Raw genomic sequence first — 25,607 nt, 5'->3', positions numbered from 1 at the left:
GGCTGCGCCATGGCGCGGAGCGGCGCGGAGCTGGTGCTGGGCCGGGCGGTGCTGGCGCTGGCGCTGGCGGCGGTGCTGCTGCGGGCGGGCGCCGCCGCGGACCCGCCGCAGCCAGTTCGGAGGCTACTTCGAGCACCCGTTCTTCATGCACAGGGTCCGACACCATCGAGGTACGAGTCGCTGGGCTGGTCGGGCTGCGCTGTTGGTGAGCGCGACACCAATATGGGAGATGTGGAGATGTGCTGCACGGTCTGAGCCATGTGTCGGTGTTCTGCCCGGTGCTAGCAATCCGGATAGACTGGTGCCTTGCGGTGTCCATCATGCGGGGAGATTCCAACTGTCAACGTCCGTCATAGGAGGCAATTTCCAACGTCCTTTGCTAAAAAGCGTGGGCGCTCTTGTGACGGACAGCTTTACGAGTGCACACAGATCTCGTGGTAACGAGCCATGCTTAATGAAATCACAAACGTGATTACAAACACGTACCGTGGGCGCTGGACGAAGCGACACGTATCTCACACGTCTCACACACGACACGTATCTCACACGTCTCACACACGACACGTATCTCACACGTCCTTCTAGTCCGGGTGACTTTTATTCTTAGCTGTTGATAGGTAGCCAGGCTGATGTGACGGACGGAGCGGGGTGTATCACAGTCCAGGTTCGACTCACCCCCCGCCACCACACACCCGAGCGCCAGACGAGGGCCGGTGACGTGGGCGAGAGAGCGCGAGACGACCCGCCGCCCCGGCCGCCACCACACACCTGAGCACCAGACGAGGGCCGGTGACGTGGGCGAGAGAGCCCGAGACGGCCCGCCGCTCCGGCCGCCACCACACACCTGAGCACCAGACGAGGGCCGGTGACGTGGGCGAGAGAGCGCGAGACGGCCCGCCGCCCCGGCCGCCACCACACACCTGAGCACCAGACGAGGCCCGGCGACGTGGGCCAGAGCGCCCGGGACGGCCTGCCGCCCCGGCCGCGCGCCCAGACCCCACCCGGACGGGGGAGCGAGCCGGGCGGGGCGTGGCCCGGCGGTGTGTCACCGCGCCGGCCGGCGGTGATCGCTCTGCAGGTTGGCCCACCCCTGGCCACGAGCCGAGGCCGCGCCGGCCCTCCGCTGATTAGTTCCATTGATTCCATGTTTTCCGCTCCCGGAGAGCTAATCACAGCGGCTGATTATGCAGTCGTGGTGGCGGCGGCGGCGGCCATGGTGGTGGTAGTGGTATATACTGCCGGTCGTCACTGGGGAGGAGGGACAACTCCCCACGGGCCAGGGGCACTGGCGGCCATGTAGGTCTGCAGCACGCTATCATTGTGGAGGACATACACCCGGTGGGACGTCATCGACGTGTATTCCTTCCCAAAGTTCGTTGAGGCCGTTCATATCCGTTTTCTCTTTGTCACATAGTGCTTTGGATTTTTTTATTCAACTTCTAGATTGTGTCATCACAGGAGGGGAGGCACGGGCTGCCACCCATATACCAGGATTCCACGTCGCCATACACCAGACGAGACCATCTCTCTCATCAGCGGCATTGACAGGCATCAACTCGGCCCTGTCCAGGTGCACTCGGGGCTCACAATCACCCATACCAAACACACCCCATCGCCGATTCAAAGAACTTCATGGCAGTCTTAGCCGCGGCTTTTGTGTTGCTGGATGATGAATACAAAATGCTGATGATGTCTTTGTTGACCGAGGCGCGGGTCAGAGGCTAAGCGCTCAGTATGCATGGCGGATGTCGGTGGGATGTCGCGTCATGCTGTCAGCCGCATTCAGCCGTGCCCTGAGGCTCCACTGGGCGTGGCGCAGTGTCAAGGCCCCGACCCCCTCCCGGCTGCCTTTGTGGCGCAGCCAGCTCGCCGCCGTGGGGATGATTGCCCGGCGTGGCGGCAGCACTGCCTCGTAATTCAGGACTCCTGTGTTCGGGCCCGTGACGCACCCAGCTCACTGAGCACAGATGGCCGGACGCGTGTCTGCCCGCCTGCGCCGCCGACCGCTGAGCTCCGCTGCTCGGCCGGGAGTGTTGTCTGATTCAGTGTCGGCGGCCGTGCGCTGACGCCGTGCCAGGACGCGGGCAGCGGCTCGGTGGCCAGAACGACAGTGAGACGGATGACCGGGCCGATGCCGGGGCGGCCTCGGCTGGCGCCACGTCCGCAGGCCCGGGAGAAGCCTGCACGTACCGGCCCGGCCGCTCGCCGAGCCTGCGTGACAGACGCTGCGGAGTGGACCGCTCAGGCTCGTGGCCCGCGGGCACGGAGCGGTGGGCCCGGCCCGTTCGCTGAGGGGACCCCCGAGCGGAGCCGGGTGGCGGGGTGGCGCGGGCGAGCGCCCCCGCAGAGCGCGGAATTGCCAGAGATCGTATCTGAGCTGTGGGGACGCGAGTCGTATGGGGAGCCAGATGACGTCCTCGGCTCGCCGCACCCGCCCCGAACCGACGCAGCGGCGCACTCGCCAAACGGGACGCTAACCCTTGAAAGGAGGCCCGACCGATCCGTCCCCGTGTCCGTCGACCAGGCCCGACTGATCCCTCCCCGTGTCCGCCGACCAGACCTGACCGATCCCTCCCCGCATCCGCCGACCCGACCCGACCATCCCTCCCCGCGTCCGCCCAACTCGCCCCCGGTGGCGGACGGTCGGCTTCCACGTGCCCGCGGCACACCGCCCGGTAACTGACAATTGAATTACCGCCGTTCTTTGATGCATATACATGAAAGCGGCGTGTGATCTACCGCCGTGGCCGGCGGCGTCTCGGCGCCGCTTCGGTCTTGCTGGCGGCTTCTTCCATCGAATCGGTTAATGGAGTTAGCGGCGGGGGAGGGCGTGGGCCGTGTGTCGCAGACGCTGCACCTGCAGCGCAGGCGGTGTGTCCCGCGGAGTCGGATGCTGGAGGATCGCTATCGTCAGTTGAGGTCCATCTGTGAGGAAGGAGGAGGACCTCCAAAGGCGTGCGGAGCCCCATCCACGGCTGTGGCTCTCTGTGTGGGGGGCGCCGCAGTGCAGGGGAGGCTGCAGGCACCGGGCGCTAACCCTCCGCCGGCTGGTGCCCTCACCAGGACGCAGCCAGAGGAGCCGACGACGGCTACCACTGCGTGCCGCCGACCGCGCTAGTCTATCTGGCGCCGATTGGCGGCCGGGTGTCGTCGGCAGGCAGCCGGCCGCCGGCCCCGGCGCCTCTGACTGATCGGCGTCACCTCGGGGCCGCCACATGCCATCGATCAGCGCGCGTCCGGTGTCCTCTGCGTGCCGGCGGCGTCAGGACGGCCGCCACGGCTGGGGCCGGCTGCGGCCGGGCTGAGCACGCGGACCACCCGGTCGCTCGGCGGCGGTGGTTAGGTTACACCCACTGACCTCGTGCGCGCGCGCGCGGTGTGTGTGTGTGTGTGTGTGTGTGTGTGTGTGTGTGTGTGTGTGTGTGTGTGTGTGTGTGCTGTGCGTGCGTGCGTGCGTGCGTGCGTGCGTGCGTGCGTGCGTGCGTGCGTGCGTGCGTGTGGGGGGGGGGGCGCCCCTGTTCATGTTCATATTCATGTTCAAGTGCACGCGCGCGTGTTTGTGTGTCGACCGATCGCTGGCAGGCCCGCTGACGTGCCGTGGAGGCAGGCGGGACCCGGGCTCGAGGCAGCAGGGGTCTGAACTCCATGTCTGAGCTCGGCTGTTGGTGCTTCGACCCAGACTGTGCTAGTAGCGCACCGCCTCACTGGTTTGTGGTGAGCCGTTGCGGGCTCCTGCTGTAGAGCGGGCTCGGGTTTGGTTGGTGACGTGGACATCGGTAGCGGGTGATACTCCGAGAGATACAGGCTGGCAGCTGCAGTGTTCCGCGTAGCCTGAGCCACCTTGTGGTTCATTCGCATTTCGTGTCCATGCAGCGTCGTATATAACAACGCGCACAAAGGTATGGTGGTGGCGGGTTTGCACAGTAATTTGCGTAGTTCAATTATCCTGCATTATTATTCAAACCAGCGGCGCCCGCCGCATGCTTGTTGCCTGCGGCGTGTGGCCCTGACCTACCACGTGCACGGCGCCTACAGGAGCGAGCCAGCCGAACGCGTCATCCCCCGCTCAATCGCCGTCCTTGGCAGCTTCGCTCGGGCTGTGGCCTGCCCCGAGCGACCGGCACACTCACCCCCGGTCAGCCACGCTCGGTGCGCCGGCGGGGGCCGCGGCCGGATGGCGGCTCCGCTTGTCGAGGCGTCATTAGCGCGTCATTACGGAGGGCGGCCGGGCGCCGGCCGCGGCGCCGACTGCCCTGTAATCAGCAACGTCTCACTCGACCCTGAAGGCCGGAGCCGTTTTGACGGCCGTTAACCCGCCGACCGGGCTGCCGGCTGCCGAACGGACAGCGGGACGGCGGGCTGCGGCGCGGCCTGGCGAACGAAAACACGGTGTTGAGGAGGTCGGGACATGTCTGTCGCGCAGTGGCCGCCGGACGGGCTGCCGGGAATGGGGCACGCGGTCACCTACAGAACGGGCTGTTGAAGACACACGCTTCTGGTTGGCAAGCCGGAAACAGACCGCTAAATGCTGGCCTGGACCAGACATCCGGACAACTGACCGCAAAACCGCCTGTCGGGGCGGCACATTTCCTGCCCGGCTGGCTGTGCTGGCGTTGAGACCTTGGTGTCGCTGCCCCGCATGTGACCCGGCGCGTGCGCTCGCCGTGGCCGATACCCGGACCGTTACGCCGGTAACCGATCCGGCTCGGGTTCTGCGGCGCTGAGCGGCCGGCGTTCATGGCCCGGCTGCGGTCAGCCCCCGAGCTTGTCCCCTGGTCGGACCGACCCTGGCGATATACCCGCATTTGCTGGAGTCGTGTAGGATCTGTGCTCTGTGTGACGGGTAGGCGGATACGAGCTCCGCGGCTCACTGCCTCGCCCAACGCCTGGTATTCACTCCTCTTCGTCCGCGAGAACCGTGTTGGCTGTCTGTGTACATTACATCCATTACGAACGCCTATAACCGTCACTAACGCGAGGAAAACGGCGCCGTCCCGATATAATTCAGCTCGTAGCGCGATGATAATCATCACCCTCCGCCCCAACCGGCATGCTGTTGATTGCTGGGGCTGGCACGAAGCGGAATGCCCAGCGTGCTGCTCTTGCTGCTTCATCGGGACTCATGAGGACTTCCTGGGGCGCTGACCTCTTCATCCGGATCGAAACATGATCGGCGCCCAGAGCGGTGGCAATGCATGCAAAGCTAGCAGCGTTTCATGGGGATCATTAGTGGCAACATTAGCGGCCATGTCGTTGGCTACCGGCTGGAATGTTGGTCGGGTTTGCTGGCCTGGTGGGTGTGAGCGTGTGACGCCGTCTCGGTCTGCTTAACGCGAGCGGAGCACTGCGCGATGTGACAGGCTGTGGCGCTCCCCCGAGGGCGCGAGACGGGCGTGGAAACAGGCGGCGCGTGTTGTCCCGTCCGTCCTGCACGCGCAGTGCATAGGCTGATGTGCCAGCTCCCTTAACGGCAAGAGTGGGAACAGCCTCCGCGCGGCGGCGGCTCTGATTTGCGGTAGCTCGCCGTCGTGGTGGGATGACGACACAGGCTGCCCAGCAACCGTCATCAGCCCGCGAAACCTTAAATGGCCATCTAACCATCCTTGATACATCCCCAAGGGCTTTCCTCCACTGAATGGCTAGTGCGTCGGTCGTAAAAGCCCATGCAGGCTCGCCGTTACCAAGCCATTCGCACCGATACGCCAACGGAGGTGGTCGATACCGACACTAACACGCGCCAGCGCCACCTGGTCCCATTGAGATTCGCACACCGGGCACGGTCGTAGTTGCCCTGAGCTTGCCAGCAGCGGGCCGGCGCTCCCCGGAGCTTGCCAGCAGCGTGCCGGCACTCCCCGCGGCAGGCCCGAGAGAGACGCACGCCTGCCGGGCGCTATCTCACCCCCGCGGGACGCCAGCACCGGACGAACCAGCGCCGACGTGACGAGGGGCACGCTTTCACCGATCCCTCCCCAACCCGGCGTCGCGACGGGCGAACAGTGAACAGTGGACGATGCCTGCGCGCCGCACGCGCTGCGTGAGGCAGGACGGCTCAGCTCGACGCACCTCGTAACGCACTTGGCATGTAACGCACGGGCTAGTGTGCATTGCAGGCGGGCCGCTGTCCGGCGGTCTGTGCGGACGCGCGTGTTGTGCAGTGTCAGCGGCCCTGCCACCTGCGTCAATGTTTGTCCGGCCCCGTCGCGTGCTCTGGCGGTCGCGGCCATTAGCGAGCTGCGCGCAGAGCTGGTGACGTCTCTGACCATTAGCGGTTGGGCGGCTGCGTCTGTCCGTTGTTTGGGCCGCGTCGCCAGACGATTTTTTCCGTCACGGCTGCGTGACCTTCAGGGTCGCCGGCGGAGCCGCTGGCCAGAAGGCCCCCGGCCGCTGTCGTCCTGCCGCGGCGCTGGCTGTCGGCACTGGGCGACTGCAGGCGTATATACTGCTGGGCTCATCGTATAAACACAAACAGAAGGTCCTAGAGTTGCAGCCGGGCGCGGTGGCAGTGCTCAACTCTCACGTGTACCACGTGCACAGCTTGCCGGGACTGGGAACGGACCCTCGCTCCCCGCGTCGCTCCATGGGAACAGAAGCTCTGCAGGGCTTCGGCTGGGGGTCAGCTCACCTATGCTGTTGATTACTGTCTGAAATTGGCCGGTCGTATCTGGTTTCACATGTGACACTATAATTTTCACGCTTGGCAATATGCATTTCGCGCTTGGCACGCACTATTCTTTGTGAAATTGAGAGAACGTTTCACCGTGCGGCAGCCCCCAGCCAGCATCAAGTCGCCGCCTCCATGCACATGTGCTAACCGCTGATAAGGAACGAGTGCAACCCTCAGACTCCGGCTTGTTTGTCTTAGCGAGAGCCTGTAAGCCAGTATGGCAGCATGGTGTAACAGAACATATCGGCTCGAGCGAGTGCGGACAGCGGCCGACATGTACACACCATGCCTGGCATTGGTGCTTGCCCGAGCTGTACCACACATCATCTCCACGGGCTGAAAGTTGACTGGGCATCGATTCTATGGGCGTCACGCTGCTAGACCATCTGCGGAATGTGTGCAACATCATACGCGGAATAGGAATCTTTACGAAATTGGGACCTGCCCCCTCCCCCTCGCCTCGCTTCGCCCTCTGTCGGAGCCGATAAGCAAATGCCGGCACCGCATTCGGTCCGCATCTGCCGGCCCGTGGTCGGCACTCGCGGTCGGCTCGCGGTCGGTGGTCGGTCACCGCGCCTGCGCGGCGGAGGGATGGCAGAGCCGGCGTCAGACACATGGTCTGGTCGTGAGCCCCGCACTCGCGGCGGTGGAACCGTGAGCGAGCTCGTCGTGAGCTGGCCGGCGTGCCTGTCGACGCGGCTCGCCGATGAAGCGTCCGCTGTCCGTCGCCAGCTGAGCGGCTTGGCCTTCCGACCATGTGCCAGTCGGTCGCGCCAGTTAGTCGACTTCGACCTCCGGTGGATTCGGGGTGTGTGAGTTCGCTCTGTCGTTGGGCAGAGCGTCGGCGGATCGGTGCTGACAGTCGGCGGACTCTATCGAGGAGTCGGGTCTGCTGCTGGCTCGACTCAGTCGAGCGGCCGGCCAGAAGGCTGACTCTTTCAACACGTTGACTCTGCCAGTGAATTATGAGTGGACTCTGAGTATATGGACTATGCCATTGGGTGAGCCATGTCTTCAGCGGACAGTGGTGTGGACAGTGGCTAGTGGGTCAGCCACGCCCCCATTGAACAAGTCTCCAGTGGACAGTGGTCAGTGTGTCAGCCATGCCCCCAGTGGACATGCCCCAGTGGACATATCTTCAGTGGACAGTGGCTAGTGGGTCAGCCACGCCCCCAGCGGTCTCTGTCAGTGGGCTGACACTGTCGATGGGTCTGCGGCCGGCCCCGTCAGCCAGTGGCGTCTCCCAGCGGGCCGGCGGGCGGGCGGCCGGTGGGTTGACTCTGTCAGTGGGTCGGCCGTCGTCGGCGGGCCGGCCGCTACTCTGACGGACCGTTTATTGGTGCCGCCTGTCGACGATGGCCGCTGCAGACGCCGCCGAGCCGGGCCCGGCGCTCTGTTTTGACACGGCTAAGAGCCACGCGACGCCGGCTTATTGGCACTCGGCGCGACCGGCGTGCGACGCGCTGTCGTTTGGGACCACCATCCACGTCATCGTCATTCTGGTCCGTCGCCGACGCCACGTCATTCCAGACCATCGCGGACGTCACGTCATCTCGAACCTCAGGGCCTTCAGCGACGCCACGTCATCCCGGACCTTTGCCAACATCACGTCATCCTCGACCTTCGTGGGCGGCACGCTACCATGGAGCCTTGTCCGAGCCATGGCATCGTAGACCTTAATCGATGCCAAGATATTCGAAACCTTTACTCGAGCCACACCATTCTAGATCTTTGGACCTTCACCGACGCCACTTCATTCTGGATTTTCCATGGCAACTGATCGGCCACTGGACACGGATGCCCTGATGTTGAGTTCGTCAGTCAGTTGATACGGCTAAGTGATTGACTTATAACAACCTACCGCCAGAACTATTTAAGGCATCGGAGGACACGAGTGAATCCTTGCATCTCTTTTGTGGACTCTACCAGACTTTACAGAATCACCTTATTTTTTCCATAAACATTAAGTACTGCGGGTGCTTCCATATTATTGTGGAAATCTGGCCTTCGGCCTTTCCTTTGATGCATGAGGCGCCGCGTTTGCCAGTGCATTTGGCCTGTTTCACCTTCGAAGATGAACTAACTGACTTGGAATCAGAGCAGGGCGAGGCAAAACGCATGAGAAGCGTGAGCTGCGTAGGAGCTCTGTCTCGGCTAACACGGCGCTGTTTCGGTCACTGGTAGCTGGCACCCCCTTATCCTGACACGACGTTGTCTCGGTCACTGGTAGCTGGCACCCCCCGTATCCTGACACGACGTTGTCTCGGCCACTGGTAGCTGGCATCACCCTATCCTGACACGGCGCTGTTCCTGTCACTGGTAGCTGGCACCCCCCGTATCCTGACACGACGTTGTCTCGGCCACTGGTAGCTGGCACCACCCTATCCTGACACGGCGCTGTTTCGGTCACTGGTAGCTGGCACCCCCTTATCCTGACACGACGTTGTCTCGGCCACTGGTAGCTGGCACCCCCTTATCCTGACACGACGTTGTCTCGGCCACTGGTAGCTGGCACCACCTTATCCTGACACGACTTTGTCTCGGCCACTGGTAGCTGGCACCCCCTTATCCTGACACGACGTTGTCTCGGCCACTGGTAGCTGGCACCACCTTATCCTGACACGACTTTGTCTCGGCCACTGGCCGCTGGCACCGCCATGTCCTGGCCGGACACTGGTCACGGTTCGGCGTTAACCTCTCAGGCCAGTGATCACTGACAGCTTGTCATCCTGTGCCGTCTCTGGCGCCTGAAGTGACGTCACCTCCGCCAGTCGCTGGTCATCGACGTCGGTGACGTCACCTTTCCGTGCCAGTGCTGGTCCTCGCCTTGCAGCGCCGGCGGCTGTGGGAAGGAAGTGGGCGTGGCGCTCCGGATGGCTTACCCGTGTTACGTCCCGTGCGGCGGCCCGCCATCGGGCGGTCGCGGCGACCTCGCCAGCCGACACTCACTCCGCCGCCGGATTGATCTGTGACCCGCCCCCTGAACCCGAGCCGCAGAGCCCCATGCTGACAAGCCGGGCGATGTTTGTTGAGCGGCGGGCGGGGGATGTTTTCGCGTGTCAGCGGCGGCTGAGCCTGCGCTGCATCCGTGGACGGTGTTGCTTCCGCCGCGCCGCGCTCGGCAGACGGCGCGACCGTTTTGGGCCGGCGTGTCCGGCCGTCGCCGCCGACGTCGGCGCGGCGGCGGGGCGCGCCGACGACGCTCTGAACCCGAGCCAGCCGCGGACGGACCGTGACCGGCTCGTCTGATGTGGGCATCCCGCGCCCGCCACCGTGACCGGATGCGGCCCTTGGGCGTCCTGGGTCGGCGGCGCGGGGACCGGTGCGGCGCCTGGTCTGTGCGAGTTGTCGCCGTCGGCGGGACGCCTCGGGGCACATGGGTCGCCGTTTGTCTGCTTGAAGGCGGCCTATGCGGCCAGAGGCGGTGGATTCCTTGGCTCTCTTTTATTTATCACGGTAATCCGGCTTATTTGTTTGTCTCTAACGGGCTGATCCAAACAATGTTTCGTTGATTTTCATATTCCATCTCAACTTTTTTAACATGACAGCCACACAGCCAGCCTGCATGAGTCTTTATGACCGACGCACTAGCCTTTCAGCGGAGTGAAGCCCACGAGGATGTATCAAGCACGGTTAAATGGCCATTTAAGGTTTCGTGGGCTGATGACGGTTGCTGGGCGGCCTGTGTCGTCATCCCACCACGACGGCGAGCTACCGCAAATCAGAGCCGCCGCCGCGCGGAGGCTGTTCCCACTCCTGCTGTTAAGGGAGCTGGCACATCAGCCTATGCACTGCGCGTGCGGGACGGACGGGACAACAGGCGCCGCCTGTTTCCACGCCCGTCTCGCGGGCCCGGGGAGCGCCACAGCCTGTCACATCGCGCAGTGCTCCGCTCGCGTTAAGCAGACCGAGACGGCGTCACACGCTCACACCCACCAGGCCAGCAAACCCGACCAACATTCCAGCCGGTAGCCAACGACATGGCCGCTAATGTTGCCACTAATGATCCCCATGAAACGCTGCTGGCTGTGCATGCATTGCCACCGCTCTGGGCGCCGATCATGTTTCGACCCGGATGAAGAGGTCAGCGCCCCAGGAAGTCCTCATGAGTCCCGATGAAGCAGCAAGAGCAGCACGCTGGACATTCCGCTTCGTGCCAGCCCCAGCAATCAACAGCGTGCCGGTTGGGGCGGAGGGTGATGATTATCATCGCGCCACGAGCTGAATTATATCGGGACGGCGCCGTTTTCCTCGCGTTAGTGACGGTTATAGGCGTTCGTAATGGATGTAATGTACACAGACAGCCAACACGGTTCTCGCGGACGAAGCGGAGTGAATACCAGGCGTTGGGCGAGGCAGTGAGCCGCGGAGCTCGTGTTCGCCTCGCCGGCACACAGAGCACAGATCCCAACACGAAATCATGTGGTGGAATCGGCAGTTCGTTATATCGCCGACGATGACTTGTGCTCATGGTGACAGCGTCAGTGGCATTATGTGTGTATATAACACACCAGCCATATGTCAAGGTCAACATCCAGCCATCCCGCGCAACGATCGCCTCCTGACGGGCTGAGTACCAACAGAGGTAGTTGTTCCTTGAACGCATTAATTTCCTTCAAATGTCAGCCCGGAATTCGTGCTCGCCGCAGACGCTAGGCACTATTATAATGCGCTATTCATCACTGAACAGGTCATTACGAAATAATTGCCTTCCGTCTAAGCGCATCGATTTGGTAAAGTAGTGCATATCCAATTTCTCATACTTCATTAATAATGGGTCCGAAACTTTTCGCTGGCGCGCGTGGATTAAAAGTTGACCAAATTACAGGCCGTGTAAGTGTCTCTGTCAGGCCAGCAAGTTTGCTGGAAAATTCATCCGGCGGCAAAGTTGGCTCGTTGTTTAAATTGATAGAGCCGGCCGTCGGTTTTGGCACCTCGTCAGCAAAACGGTGCCAAATGCTGGCTGCTGGGAATATGGGAGCCGCCTTCCGAAGACGACGACTTCCGCCTGGCGGCGTCCCGGCTTCCGGCCGACCCGGCCACCCCCGGCGGCCGATCCCAGCTGGTCCCAGGGTCAAGGGCTCGCCGTCCCTGGGTCTGAGGTGACCGACCTAGCGTGCGGGCTCGTACACCGCCGCATCCATCCGGTGCTGCGCGGCGCGCCGTCAGTCAAACGCTCAGCTGTCAGAGAGAACGGTCAGGTACAGACGGCGGCGTCAGCGGTCTGCCGACGGACGGGCCATCATTTCCAGCGGTGCGGCAGCTGTGCCAGCCATCGGACACGGCCAGGCCGAGGGACACTAGTCCGTTCAAAGTCATGACAATGTGCTCCACCTTTGGAGGCTGTTGGTGGAGACGCGTTTTTGCTGAAGCTTTGCCTACATTTTATCGTGAGGCTGCACTTCACTTTAGCAACAAGCTTAGGGTTCGTCCACGTTAATTTGGCAGTTCTTTCTATGGCCACCAGCTGTCAGAATCATGAGTATGCTTCGCGTCATTACGACTCGTAACAACGCGCCATTCCAGCTGGGCCAATGACTGCTCGTTATCCTAGTGCCGAGTTCTTTCCGTTCTTTCAATTCCCTCTGGACGAACAACTCCCAAACGGCGTAACGCCCCACCAGCTGCACATAACGCCCCACCAGCTGCACGACCCGCGCGCCTGACACGCCCCATCACAGAGGGACCGCATAAAGTGGGCGCCGGCCGCCGCCCGGACAGGTAACAGCCGTCGTACCGCGCAGCTCGAGGCACGCGCCCCACGAATGCACGTTCGCCGGACGGAACGCGCGCTAATTGGCGCATACCGGCGCCGCTGGCCGGCGCCGGTACCCTCCACCCCTGATTGCCTGTCATAACCCGCCGACTAATCGACCAGCTCGCCGGCGCCGCCGCTGAAGTGCGCGGTCGCAGCGACCGTTGTCCGAAATTGCGTCCGGCGTCAGTGGGGCGACATGTCGGCGCCGCGCCGCGCTGCGCCGACATGTCGGCCGCGATCCGCCGGGTGAGGTGCGTCAGCGGTGACGGACGGACGGGCTGATGTCGGCCGGCCGCCGGCCGGGAGCGGTCGGAGGTGTCTCTTGGTGTCGTCTGTGGAGGCAGCGCTGGACGACGGCTGGTCGATGCGCGCCCGGTGCTCAGGCCGTCGGGGCAAGGCAAGCCGCGCGGTTCACCTGTCACTTCACCTGTCACCCGGCGGCGAGGCGCCGCAGCGCTCGCTGACGGGCGGTGCTACCCTCTCCGCGAGTCGCTGGTACTCCAGGACGGCCGGCATGGCTGCGGTGGCTGTCGCCGTGCCGGTGCGCCCGCGGAGAATCTGGGGCCGCTGCCGCTGGTTTGCAGCTTCTGGTGCCGCTGGTGCGGATCGTTGGTGACATCATCACTGCGTCCATGTGTGGGCGCTGTATGACCGCGCAGTCGAAGCGCCCAAAAGCCCCAATAACTGACGAACTAACGGTGTGTCCGCGCTGCTTCTCTGTCGTCCGTCGCCGCAGACCGGGCTCAGCCGAAAAGAGAACGTGTGAGAACTCGTAACATTTGGCTCGCTGATTTGCGTCAAGCATGCAGGAACACAAAGCACAGCGGAACTCCTGCCGAGCCTCGTCGGCCATAAACTTGGATTAACGCATCAGTAGTTGGATCGGCGGACTCATCTCTAGTGTGAGGGCCTATGTACATGAAGTCCGAAGTTCGCTCGAAGTTTATCCCCGCATATTGCTTGCCCATACAAATGTCATCAGTGAACTCGTGGCTGTGCGCTCCTCTATCCTTAACTGTACCTCTTCCAAATGTGAAGTTTCTGCGTTGCGCTGTACCAAATGTGACGGAGTGGGGGGTGACCACCCAGGACGTCTGCGCTGGACGGGACACGCACTCCCCGAAGAAGTCCAGTCCGGTCTCATCGCCGACGCCATCCAGCTCCGGTTGCTGAATAATGCGGCTCTGCGGCGACGGCTGGAGCAGGGCCTGCCGGACGGATCCTGCGGGGTGCGCCGTCCCGCTGGCCCTTCCCCTCCCCGCTGGCGTGACGACGGTGACCGGAGGACAGCGGCACTGCGCTCGGCCGCGTCCGACAGCCGGGCTCGGTCCGCCCGCGGCCGCCGGCCCGCCGCTGTGCAGCTGGCGGGCCGGTCGCGTGCGTGCGCGCTCCGCTCGGGTCCACGGTCGAGCAGGTGTCGTTCACGACCGTCGTAATGCACGGTCAGGGGACGGACGGGACAATGGCGCTGCGGGGGCTCGACGGTGATGGACTGTGACGGCTCTTGTGAGACAGAGCAGTGGGACGTCACGGATGAATTGTGTCGAGTGTGCCGACCGGCTGCCAGCGGGAGAGAAACGATGGAGGCATTCTGTGTCTATTCAACGGCCCCTCTCCCCCAGCTATATCCAAGATACCTCCAAAAGCATCCCCAAATAATTGCTGGAATAGAACTTTGTAACTATGTCAGCGCCTCTGTGCTACATCGGTATGGAAAACAACAAGTATCCTATCCTGTTCATCGGTGGCAAAGGTTGGAAATGATGCGCTGTTTCTCACTGTTCGCAACCTACTGCCTCGCGTCAGACCCGTCTGGCACGTGTGGCCGACCCTGCCCCGTTGCTGGCGCCGCGGGGGCAGGCAGGACATCCCGTCCCGGTTCGTGCTGACCTCACTGCCCAGCCCCGCGTTCCGGCAGCACCCTGGCCGCCGGCCGGAACAGATAGACTCGGGGGCTAATGAAGCCATCACCGACTTGACTGATCACGGTGTTGGCAATCGTTCGCGAGGGGCGGGGGGGGGGGGGGCGTATCACGCCCATGGAGGTGTACTGGCTTCCGGTGTGAAGCTGTTTCTCGTTCCAGTCGACAAGGGGGGGGGGGACGCCTAGTTCGTGCAGCCCCGCTCTCCGGTTTGAAATGAATCGAGCCTCTGGACTCCAGGAAGCGGGTGTCGCTCGGCCGTAGGCGCGCCGTCACGGGCGATACCATTTTCCCAGCAGTCTTCTCTCACCATGGGCGACCACGTCGCGCAGTTGCACGCCACCCAGCGGGTCTCTCAGCACTCCTCGGCCGACCGTGTGGGGCCGACGAGCGCCGCAGCTCCGACCGCTCGCGCTCGGGGACCGGACTCGCTCAATTCATTCTCATCCGGCTTCGTCGCGACGCTAGTCCTGACCTAGGCGATTAAGTTTTCGAATGAGCAGTTACTGCTTCAGTGGCGGGAGATGCTCGGCCGCCGTGTGATTGAGGTGCTGCCCTCTGGCACGGCTCCCTCGTCCGGTGAACTGGCGCCGCCTTTGTAGGGCTGACGGGCCGCGGTGCCAACGCCAGCCGACATAAACCCATTATTTAGCCTCTATTAATTGACTCGGGTCGTTTGAGGGTCGTGAAGGGTGCTTCAGGGGACTAAGTGCTGTCGTAAATTATTAGCGAAGCCATGGCCAGTGCCGTATGTCACCGGGGTGCACCGGGAGCCAGGCTGGTGTGGTCAGCCCCACGCTCTAATCGCCTTGATGGTGGACATATTGTTTGGATTCGGGCCTCGAGAATGCCCTTCGAATGACTCCTCCAGCAATGGCGTCACAATTTTTCCTTTCGTGATGTGATTAATGAAGCCGTGGCGTGCCGCACTTGTTTGCTTCCAAATAGTGTTGCACGTTCGCCTCTGCAGAACGAATGGTTGTGCACGTTGATCTTTCAGGAGGCTATCCAGCCTGCCTTTCGCGGTGACGGGGTGAAGAGGCTGGCGCAACCTGCGGACAGTTTGCACAGCGTTGATACTGTGTATCAGCTGCGATTTGTTGACAGTGAGCGGTGCTCGTGCACGGGGACGAGCTGTCGGACCGTTAGTACCGCGCCGGTCCGCAGGGGTGCGCTGTCTGACCCGCCGCCGTTCTCTTCTTTCAGAGCACGTCAAGGAGCTGACCTGCGGAAAGCTCTATTACCGGACGTTCCATCTGGACGAGCGGCGAGACGCGCTCTACGTCGGTGCCATGTGAGTGCTCTCGTCGATGCGGCGTCGGATAGACGCACAAGTTTACTGCGTGTCACTCCGCGCAGGTGAACGGACGTGAGTCGCTCGTTGTCCGCTGTTGTGGCTCAAGATGAACATCGGCCACTTTTCTGTTTAAGATCGTCGTAAAAGTCGGCGAGGTGCGCGCGGCGTCCGCTGCAGAATGCGGGGTCCGATTGATGTCCCGGTGTAGTGCCGACGCGACCTTGCTCTGTCCAGCTGGGGAACGGCCGCACGGCACCGGCAGAGCCCCCAGCTGGAGCACAGCCCGGTCCGCCGCGTCCCGCTCCCGACGCGGCGGACAGCGCGGTCGCCCCCAGAACGACGGCCCGTCGCGCCGGCGGCCTTGCGCGCTTCTATCACCTCGTGTCAAAATAAGCGGGCCGTTAGGCCGGCTGATTGAGACGGCCGGTGCGGCTCTGGACCGTGTCGGCGCGCGGCCGGGGCCCCGCGGCCGCGCCAGTCGCGCTGAGAGCGGCAGTTTGGCGCGACCGGCGCGTCACGTGCCGCCGTCAGGTCGGCACCGGCGCGCCTGATAATGTCATTACGGGTTTTGACGGGAGTGTGCCGGCCCGGCCGCCGCTAATGGATAACGCCCCGCCAGTCGCCGATAGGCGTGATGCTTTTACGGGCCGCTGCCCCCGCGCTGTCGGCCGTATCGTGGATGCTGCGCGAGCGGCATGTGGCGCCGTGCCGAGCGGACGTGCTGCACCCGGCGGAGGGTCCGGTGGTCCGGCGGTGGCGCTGTCCGCCGGCTCTGTGGTCTGCTGGGGTGTCACCGGGCTACGGCGAGCTGGCCAACCTCCCGCCAACGGACAACAGGTGCCGATCTGGGTGGCTGTGTTGCCCTGGTACGTCAGGCTGGAATACAGAAACTTAATTGGGAGGAGGGGGAGTGCGAGTGTCCACGAAACCTGCGAGACAACACATACTGTCTCGCTTCTGGACACAGACAACACACACAGAAGCTATTACGCCGCGGCCACTGGTATCCGGCATGACCCAATGACCTGATGATCCGATGGCCCATACGTCTGATGACCCACCCGGGTCAAAACCGTAGACCGCCGTACCGTCCGGCGACCCGGCGGACGTCAGGACTGGCTCGTCCACCCGCCCACAGCCGGGCCATGCGTGTGGCCGCCGCCTGGCTGGGGCGTCGGTCTCAGCCACGGGCCCGCCACGGAGCGTGGTGAGCTCGCTGGCTCGATTGGCATTGACAGGAAATGGCACGACGGCAGCCAAGCTTCCGTGCAAGGAGCTATCGACCGCGGTCTGACCATTAACAGCATGCAGGGCGGAGGTAGACCACTAAACTCAAAGCCGTCCAGTTTGCGGCGCTGCCACCGTTTGGACCCCGACCTGACCGCCTCCTCTGGCTTCGTCACTGCATGATGCAATGGCCTCCCTCCCGTTCGCCGTTCACGTCGTCACCGGGATGGCGACAAACACGGGACATCGCGCAGGTGACGAAAGGTGGCCGCCGGTGAAACGGAAGCGGAACATCAGCGGCAGCGTCTGACGCTGCGGCGCTCGGCAGCGGACAGGCCGCGACCTTTGACCGACCCCCGGGCGCTCGGGCGCGCGGCGCGTGGGCTCGAAGGCCGCCGTTGGGCCGTCGGCGGGGGCCGCGCCGTCGGAACGTACGATGCACTGAGGGAGGCGGTCGGGGTCGGCGGCGCATCCAACGAGGGTTTGTAAGAGTCGGGTGGGCGGTGCCCAATCAGGGTCGCGGTCGCCACGGCCGACTCCACTGGACAGGCGGTGCTCCGCACGGAGACCGGGGGTGCTGGTCAAGGCCTGTCGCCCTCATCCCTGGGGCCGCGCATAGAGCAACAGTCGCAGGGTCTAGAGAAAACAAGCGCGCGGATCCACCAACGAGGTTATTGTTCAGCGGGAATAAAGGATAAACGAGTTCAGTGAGGTTGATGTGGCCGTTGCCACTGCGCCATACCATACCGCAGTATCTAGTCACGCGCTCGTCTGACGCACGAAGAGGCACGTGGCTGGGTGTTATTGCTTGATGGACGTGTGGCAGGAGGCGATAGTAAACGCCGTTTCCACCGGTATAAACTTGCTATGTGATCGAAATAGTCACCCCAGTCGTCGTAAAATTCATCTCAGAGTGGACTGAGTTTCGCCCAAGGTTGCAGAGCTTAACGTAATGTCTATGAGCGTTGCATGTAAAGAATCGCCTTCACACCGCTCGGCATGGCTCGGACGCCAATCTAGTCCCATGACGGAGCTGCTGCGTTACGTCATACATCGCCTTTGCCTGTCTTGCGCCATTGCACCAGAAGCGGTGTTTGAAGCCGGCGTTGACGCAACAGAAGTGTCGAGGAGGAACACCGCTGCCTGAGCTTGACACCATATTAGGCACGCCCGGACTCCGGCGCGGCTCGAATGGAGCGATCAGTTGTCAATGAGCACAGCTGATGGGCCGTCTGCGATGAGGCGACTACTGTGGTGCAGGTTTCGTAACCGTTGGATGTTACGGCGTTTTCCTGGAACGGCTGCGGTGGAGTTAAACTATGTGGGACGTCGAAGGTCTACGGTCGAGGGGTGCTTTGGATTGGAGGGTGCGGTGTATCTGGTGGATAGCCCAGACCATAATGTCAAGTCCCGGAGAACGTTTTACCAGCAAAATGGTTGGTTCGGTAACGGCGCACTCTCGGAGGCGTAACGATAAAAACTCATATAAGCGAAGTGGTCTTTTGCATAAGTTAGTCTCTTATCTTTAAGAGACATCTCCATTTTACAACGGTTTGAATCGTCTCGGCTTAGATATGCAATGTAAGAATCGCTTGGTGCTTTCGGTGACGCTGTTTCACTTGCCCAACTCAGGTTGAGCCCCACTGTTCATGCACGTGCTCATTCCAGCAGCTTCCCTCTTTATTGACGGCACTCAAAAACTGCCGGCCATGCGTTTTTGTAAAATATCATCGTAGTAACTACTACGCCTCTGTGAAACGTGAGCACACGTCAGTTTACCAAGTCGTCTTAAATGCACTCCGATTTTGGCCTGGTTATAAATGTGGATGCCTCCATCGAACACTGCAAACTGTGTACGCTGCAGCCTAAAGGCCTCGTTAAGGCAGAGGCACGGGACAGAATTGCTTGCAGTGTCTTAGCCTCAATGTTAAGGCAACTGAGGCGGGATACGCCAGGAAGTCATTTTTTTTGATTGATGTATGGTTTTTTACTGATGCTGTGTCGGCATCAGTGCTCCAGAAATGATCGTGTTGTCAGCATTTGGACGCAAGTACGATGTGCATCACTAAGAATGACGTTTGATGGGAGGGGCACCACCATAATTGTCTGTTCTGTCTGTGCTGCGGGCAGCGTTCGAGAAGTGGAAGTACCACAGGCTTTGACTCGCGCGCCTTGCGGCGCCTCGGGACCGGCTGCATGGTTACAGGAGGAGGCTTGTGACTTCGGATGCTTCAATTCTTTAGGGAAGTCGCGGCAGTGAATATGCGACGTGACTTGGACGCAGTGGCGTGGCATAGCAGGGATGTCAAATTTGTTCGCTGATATTTATGTTGCGTGGCCGATGCTCGAATCCCTGCAAAGCCTTTGTTACTAATGTTTGGGCCTTATTTATGGGCAAACTTTGAGAGGATGTCCTTGTGCTAAAGCCTTTTAAGATGTGTGTCCTATAAGATAAATGTGTCGAACTCGCTCATAGCTTGCATTGTGTCGAACGCCGTCGCGTGGTTAACGTTTAGATCTGAGCCCTCGAGCTAACCGTATACTCCGGGATCTACACATTCAAACAGCCGCCCGTAAAAGAGAGCAAGGCTCTTTTATCTGCAGTAAGCGCCATCGATGAGGAATGTATCGTCTCGTAAATCGAAGAGCGCGAAGTGTTCACGCATCTCATCAATACGGATTAAGGCGGGAGAAGCTGCTGTGTGGCCGTTCAGACCCAACGAGTCAGCAGCCATGGTCGGGTTGTGATCATCTTCTTGCATTCAGGATTAGCGCAGCTTGGACATGTCCTTGGCGGTGGAAGTGCAAAGCATGTCCTCTGTCCTACCGACTTACACGGTCCCATGATCGGCAGCTGTCAGCAGCGATAAGCAGTAGTCTGGAGCGAGATCGCTCCCTCATCCCGTCCTTCTGACTTCTGCTGCACCGATGTCGTGGCTCAGTCGACCAATCGAAGGTCTACCTTTCTGTGATGCCAGACAGCGATGATTGCGCTAACTGGCTTATTAATATTGCACGTCCAATTGGGTCGGCGTTGTCGTGCCCAGCGGCAGTCAGGCCCCTGAGTACGCCCGCCAAAGCCACCGCTATGAATGTTTCACGATTGGAATCGGGATTAGTTGGAGCTTTGTGATGACTTGCTTACTCGCCGGCGCAGTTTGTTCCTTCTCGATTACCGCATTTGTTGATATTGGTCCTTGTCACAAGATCAATTACTCCGCCATGCTGTGTTGACGTGGTGCCGGAGTGGGTAACTGTTTGGCACAAAAGACGCGACGCGCCGCACCGCCGCGCCTGCTTGAACCTTGCATCGTGTACCTTGAGAGTAAACTGAATGTCTAGAAAGACATTTCATGCCAGAGGTATGTTCTTCCATAGCCAGCAAGCGTAACCTGCGTGCCATTAGCGCACTCGTGTAAATTTTAATGGAGGAAGAAATCACAATGGCGTGTCATCATCATCTCTCCTCTCTCTCTCTCTATTCGCTTCTCACTCGACTCTCTCTCTCTCTCTCAGCTCTCTCTCTATCTCGCCGCTCTCTCTCTCTCTCTCTCTCCCTCTATTCTCTCTCTATCTCTCCTCTCTATCTCTCTCTCTCTCTCTCTCTCTCTCTCTCTCTCTCTTCTCTCTCTCTCTCTTCCTCTCTCTCTCTCTCTCTCTCTCTCTCTCTCTCTCTCTCTCTTCTCTCTCTCTCTCTCTCTCTCTCTCCTCTCTCTCTCTCTCTCTCCTTCTCTCTCTCTCTCTCTCTCTTCTCTCTCTCTCTCCTCTCTCTCTCTCTCTCTCTCTCTCTCGCGCTCGCGCTCGCGCTCGCGCTCGCGCTCTCGCTCTCGCTCTCGCTCTCGCTCTCGCTCTCGCTCTCGCTCTCGCTCTCGCTCTCGCTCTCGCTCTCGCTCTCGCTCTCGCTCTCGCTCTCGCTCTCGCTCTCGCTCTCGCTCTCGCTCTCGCTCTCGCTCTCGCTCTCGCTCGCGCTCGCTCTCGCTCTCGCTCTCGCTCTCGCTCTCGCTCTCGCTCTCGCCTCTCCTTTGCGGTCGGAGGGGGGGGGGGCGTCTTCACGATGTGCGCCGCTGCTCGGTCGGCGGGGCAGGTGCTGGGCAGCGGGGCTAATCCCCCTAATGCCGCCGCTGCCGCCGGACACGCGTTCAGACAGCCCCTGGGGAGACGGAGTTGCGCGCCAACCGCTCCCCGGCGGACCTCTGGCCAGCGGCTCTGCGATCGGCGCTTGGCCGGGATCTGCCGGCATGCTGGCCGTCTCGTAGATGCGCTGCTGGCCACTCGGACCCGCTGCGCCACGTCACGCCCCATCGCGCTGCAATCACTGCTCCCATGCACCTGCCACCCGCTGCACTGCGCCCGCTGCTGTACCCGCTGCACATATTGCGCCCACTGCGCCACACACATGCAAACACGCCATCACACATCCCCGTCCCGCAGAGGCATCGCCCGGCGCAAGGACCGCACCATCTCACCCATCGAGCCCATCCTGGGGCTGAGCCAATCGGTGGATTTTTGTTAGTAGCGAGATACGTGGTGGTAGGGTGAGGATGCTGGACACGCATGCTTGGCCATGTTGTAGATGCGCTTCCAGGTACGATACCAGCCGGTTCACAAAGGATCAACGTAATTTTGAAAAATTTCATTTCTGTGCTATCTCACACTGCTATCTTATGCTATTATTACAACTATACTGACAATGACGCTAAACTTGTAGGAACACAATACCTCAAGCTTCTATTCACGACAATATGAGGTCGTATGCCGACAAAAGCATGTTTTCATGTCCCGGGTTACGATTAAACAAATATATCAACCATTCATCGGTACCGTGAGCGCTGCCTTAAGCGTCGAGTATTCTCGTAGTATATCTCAAGGTTTGTTTGGTATCTTTGTTTACCCACTGCCTCCTGGTATCTTCCAACGTGAGGGGATGATGCAACATTCAATGTTGAATGTACCTTCCAGTCGAAGTCAGCCCCAAGATATCGGGCAGCCGATCCACATATGGTAAACAACACAGATGTAAATGCGACTGTCAGAGCCTGTCCTTGCCATCAGAGGGTTCTGGCACCGAGCGGCCGAGGCCATGTCCTCGCTGCATGTCGCGGGGGACGTCTTCTGCGCCGCGTGGCCACGGGTCGAATCTCAGCTTGGTATTGGACCGCAAACGGTCACGTCAGCGTGTGGCGGAGCGGCGCGATGCGCAGCCCGGAGGGGGCGTGTTGCGGGGGCGGACTGGCGGCGGACTCGAGCCATCGACTCACGGCGCATTCGATGACATTTATTAAGAACGCGCCAGCTTGTGTTTACAGCCATTGCCAGCAGCCGTGGTGTGCTGCCATTGATATACGAGTGCCAGTGCCGGCCGCTGCAGATGGGTTTGTCGCTGCGAGCTCCGATTCGCAGCAAGGCGGGCGGGATACACTCTGAGCGAGGGATCAGATGCCAGCACGCAGAAGAATTCGAAAGCGTGCTGAGAATCACGTGCGTGATAAACGAACGCGAGGCGTGGTTTTGTGGTCGGGCTTCTTCAGAGTGGGATTGTTTCACACGTTTTCACGTTGGGTTTATAATGGATTTTGACCGCGTTTGATTTGTGTAAACGCAAATAGTCATGATTGCGGCATGGGGCGTTGAACTGAGACCGTATTTCTCAGGTTCTGTTGGATTGCATAGGCTTTTCAGTCCGCCGCGGAAAAGTAGCAAGCTGCCGTCCAAGCCTTCGTCGCTTTTCGTGGCATCCCGTTACCATAAACTATATGATTAAGCCTGTTCTCTGCTCATGCATATTCACTCTTTATTATAAGTGCCCGCGAGAGTGCTTGTATCAGTCTTAGTATTCCAAACCAGTCTCTTAGCTGGGCACACCCACGCGGTTTTTCCCTTTCAAAACAACTTAATCTTGGAGGTGACTTGCCAATTTGCAGTAGCGGACTTCACGTGCCTTCTAACGATACCAGGCTACACCGAAACTGATTTTAAGGGTCGTTACCAGCCCCAATATGGCCTCTCCGTTGAGTACCTGCTGTTATTGCTTGTCGTGAGCGGCTGTGTTGTAAGTTACTGCCATTGAAACGCGGTCATTCAGTTCGACGGGTCGGCTGGACAACCATAGCCGACGTTACGAACTGACTTGCAATACTAATAATTTTCGTTTCGATAAATAAGTCATTGTGATTTGCACGCCGCCTGGGAGAGGTCTCTCCATGGCTTGACCCCAGCTTCCTCAAGGCAACCAAGTTCGCTGCGCATCTGCACGCTTGCCCCTAGGAGAGGTCCTTCCAAAGCTTGACAAGCTCCTCAAGACAGCCAAGTCGATGCGTATGGCTCTGGAGACCTCACTACCTGCTCGTCGTCCACTCATGTCTTGTGTTCGATTCGAGATATTGACCTTGTGTGACCTGGCTGTTCTGCTCGGTCAGCTTCAGCGGAGCCGCCCGTACCGGCCCGCGAGGCGCTCTGGGGCCAGTCTGCGCCAACTGTAACTAGTCGAACACTGCCGTGGCCTCGGCCCTTGTGCGAGTGCGGTGCGGTCAGGTCAGTGCCGGGTCATAGCGCGGAAAAACGGTGGGAACGTTGACACCGAGGTCGGCGCCCCAGGGCGGAGCATGTCAGCGCTCCGTGGTCCAGCCGCCGAACACGTTCTCCGCTGCTCTGGACAGTGATCAGCCGTGTAGTGGTCAGCGGAGCACGGAGAGGACAGCGGAGCCGGAGGACTTCAGGTGACGCTGTTTCGTAACGATGACGCCCGTTCAGAGGCGTCCGTTCTGATTGTGATCGCTGCGAATCTCTGAGAGGAAAAAAACGACAGCTGGCGATCGAAACGGAGCACCACACACGCGCAGCCGTCCACACTGAGGGGGATCGCTGTGCTGCTTTTTCACGCGCTTAATTTATCCGAATGCGCACTCTGCCATTGCTCGGGCTTGTCGTTTGAAAAACGCCACTGCGGCGCTGTGAGTGCTTCCGTCGTGAGTCAGCCAATATCGGGGCCAATAAACGTCACGAGCGGGGAAACTTTTTGTCGGCAGCAGATGATGAAAGTGGCACGCACATGCGAGTGGTAATGCATTTCGATGATGGGATGTCAACTGCTACCCTCACGCCATATGTCGCAATAATTTTTTTTACTCTCATGCTTGTGATCGTTCTATATAAACCAAGTTTTTCGCAAGTACTCGAAACTGAGACCATCGCGTCTCATCTCCTCTGTGTGGATCCTAAGCGATGTGTTTTTCCCGGGGCTCCCTCCGTTGACGGTCATCGGCCAGGACTGACCGGTCATGGACACCAATTAGCGCGGCCCGACCCACGTGTCCCGTGGCGACAGTGGCGCTGGACGCGGCTGCCGTGCCCGCGGGACGCCGCAGGGAGGAGCGCGGCGGGACTGCGCGCCATTACCGCAATGAGCAGGGGTCGCCCCCGGAGCCCGTCGAGCCTGAGCGGGCACCGCCCTCGGCACCGTGTGTGGTTATTATTGGAGGTAGTGTAGTGTAGTGGTTGTTGGAGTTATTGAGTTTACGACGCACTCAAGTGCTGAGGCTCTATGGCGTCGCCTTCCTCTCTCACCCTGGCAGGAAGGGCGGGCACCGCGGGAATCGAACCCCGTACCTCTGGTTTCCCAGACGCGTTAACCACTACACTACCGGCACCCACCTCGTCACCGTCCCACCGTCCGCCGCGCCGCCTGTCGCCGGAGGTGGCGATCCGACGTCGGCTCGGGCCCGGCGGTGGGTCCGGGTGGGCGGTGGGCCCGGTCCTGGGGAGAAGTTGTAACCGGGACAGAGTATACCGACAGCCGGACTCGGCAGCTGCTGTTGGGTCCGGGGGAGGGTCGGCTGCGGGGCTCGGCAAGTGTCCGCTGACGACAGGCGGGACACAGGCGGGACACTGGCGGGACACTGGCGGGACACTGGCAGGACACTGGAGCTCGCTTAGCCGGCGCAATCTGGCCGACTGGGACGAATGAAAAGCGATGGCTCAGCTCCCTAAATGTATTAAACGGGTGATAAGATTCATGCATCGCCCGTTAATCACCTGCTGTTGAAAGCTAGGGGCTTGAGTGGCCTCTTTTGACGAGCGCGAAACTAGGAGATGACCGTTAAGCGCTCGTAATCGGTCGCTCACTGCGATGACAGGTTTATTTCGCTCAGCGTCAAATGTATGTACGATGGAATGTATTTAATCCTCCTGCCTTCTTCGCGTCACATCGGTTGATTTTTTTTAGAAACGAGGGAAAATTCGGGGGCTTGATAGCTTGGCACACTGCAACGGAAGTCAGCTGGAATTTGAGCTACAAGGTGTGTGTTTTCTGGTGGCACTTATTCCCATCAGGCGCTGAAGTCCAAGTGCGCACTCATGCACGCGTATTTTATGAACTGTGATCTGTCAAGTGTTGAAGTCGTCCGACTTATTAACTTGTTGTGTGTTCCTGTGGAGGCAAAACGTCTGGTGCAGTTGTGTGAAACGCGGCTTGTGACAGTTGACATTGTTGCTAGTGTGTCTTGTGGATCTGATGCATTCCTTTTGTTCCTTTCAGGGACCGAGTCATGCGTATTAACCTGAGTGACATCAGCCAAACGGATTGTCAGGTACGGCCCAAACCACTTCTCAGCACGAACACGGCTCGGGAACCGAATTCGGCTTGTCATCTGCCACAGGGTACACTCGGCCTGACCTCTGCCACGGGGTACACTCGGCCTGACCTCTGCCACAGGGTACACTCGGCCTGACCTCTGCCACAGG

General features: G+C 60.5%; 1 protein-coding gene across 1 annotated transcript in view; it reads left to right on the top strand.

The window, feature by feature from the left end:
- Positions 1 to 25,607, top strand: part of LOC119106996 (semaphorin-2A) — a gene marked incomplete at its 5' end in the record, with an annotated part of 123,151 nt that overhangs the window by 45,190 nt on the left and 52,354 nt on the right. The window contains 2 exon segments of the mRNA XM_037230341.1: positions 15,551 to 15,638; positions 25,402 to 25,448. Coding sequence (XP_037086236.1) covers positions 15,551 to 15,638; positions 25,402 to 25,448 — 135 coding nt within the window.

Source organism: Pollicipes pollicipes, unplaced genomic scaffold (genome assembly GCF_011947565.3).
Source record: "Pollicipes pollicipes isolate AB1234 unplaced genomic scaffold, Ppol_2.1 Scaffold_6578;HRSCAF=7798_pilon_pilon_pilon, whole genome shotgun sequence".
NCBI classification, from domain to species: domain Eukaryota; kingdom Metazoa; phylum Arthropoda; class Thecostraca; order Pollicipedomorpha; family Pollicipedidae; genus Pollicipes; species Pollicipes pollicipes.
This window is presented reverse-complemented; position numbering and strand designations above follow the sequence as displayed.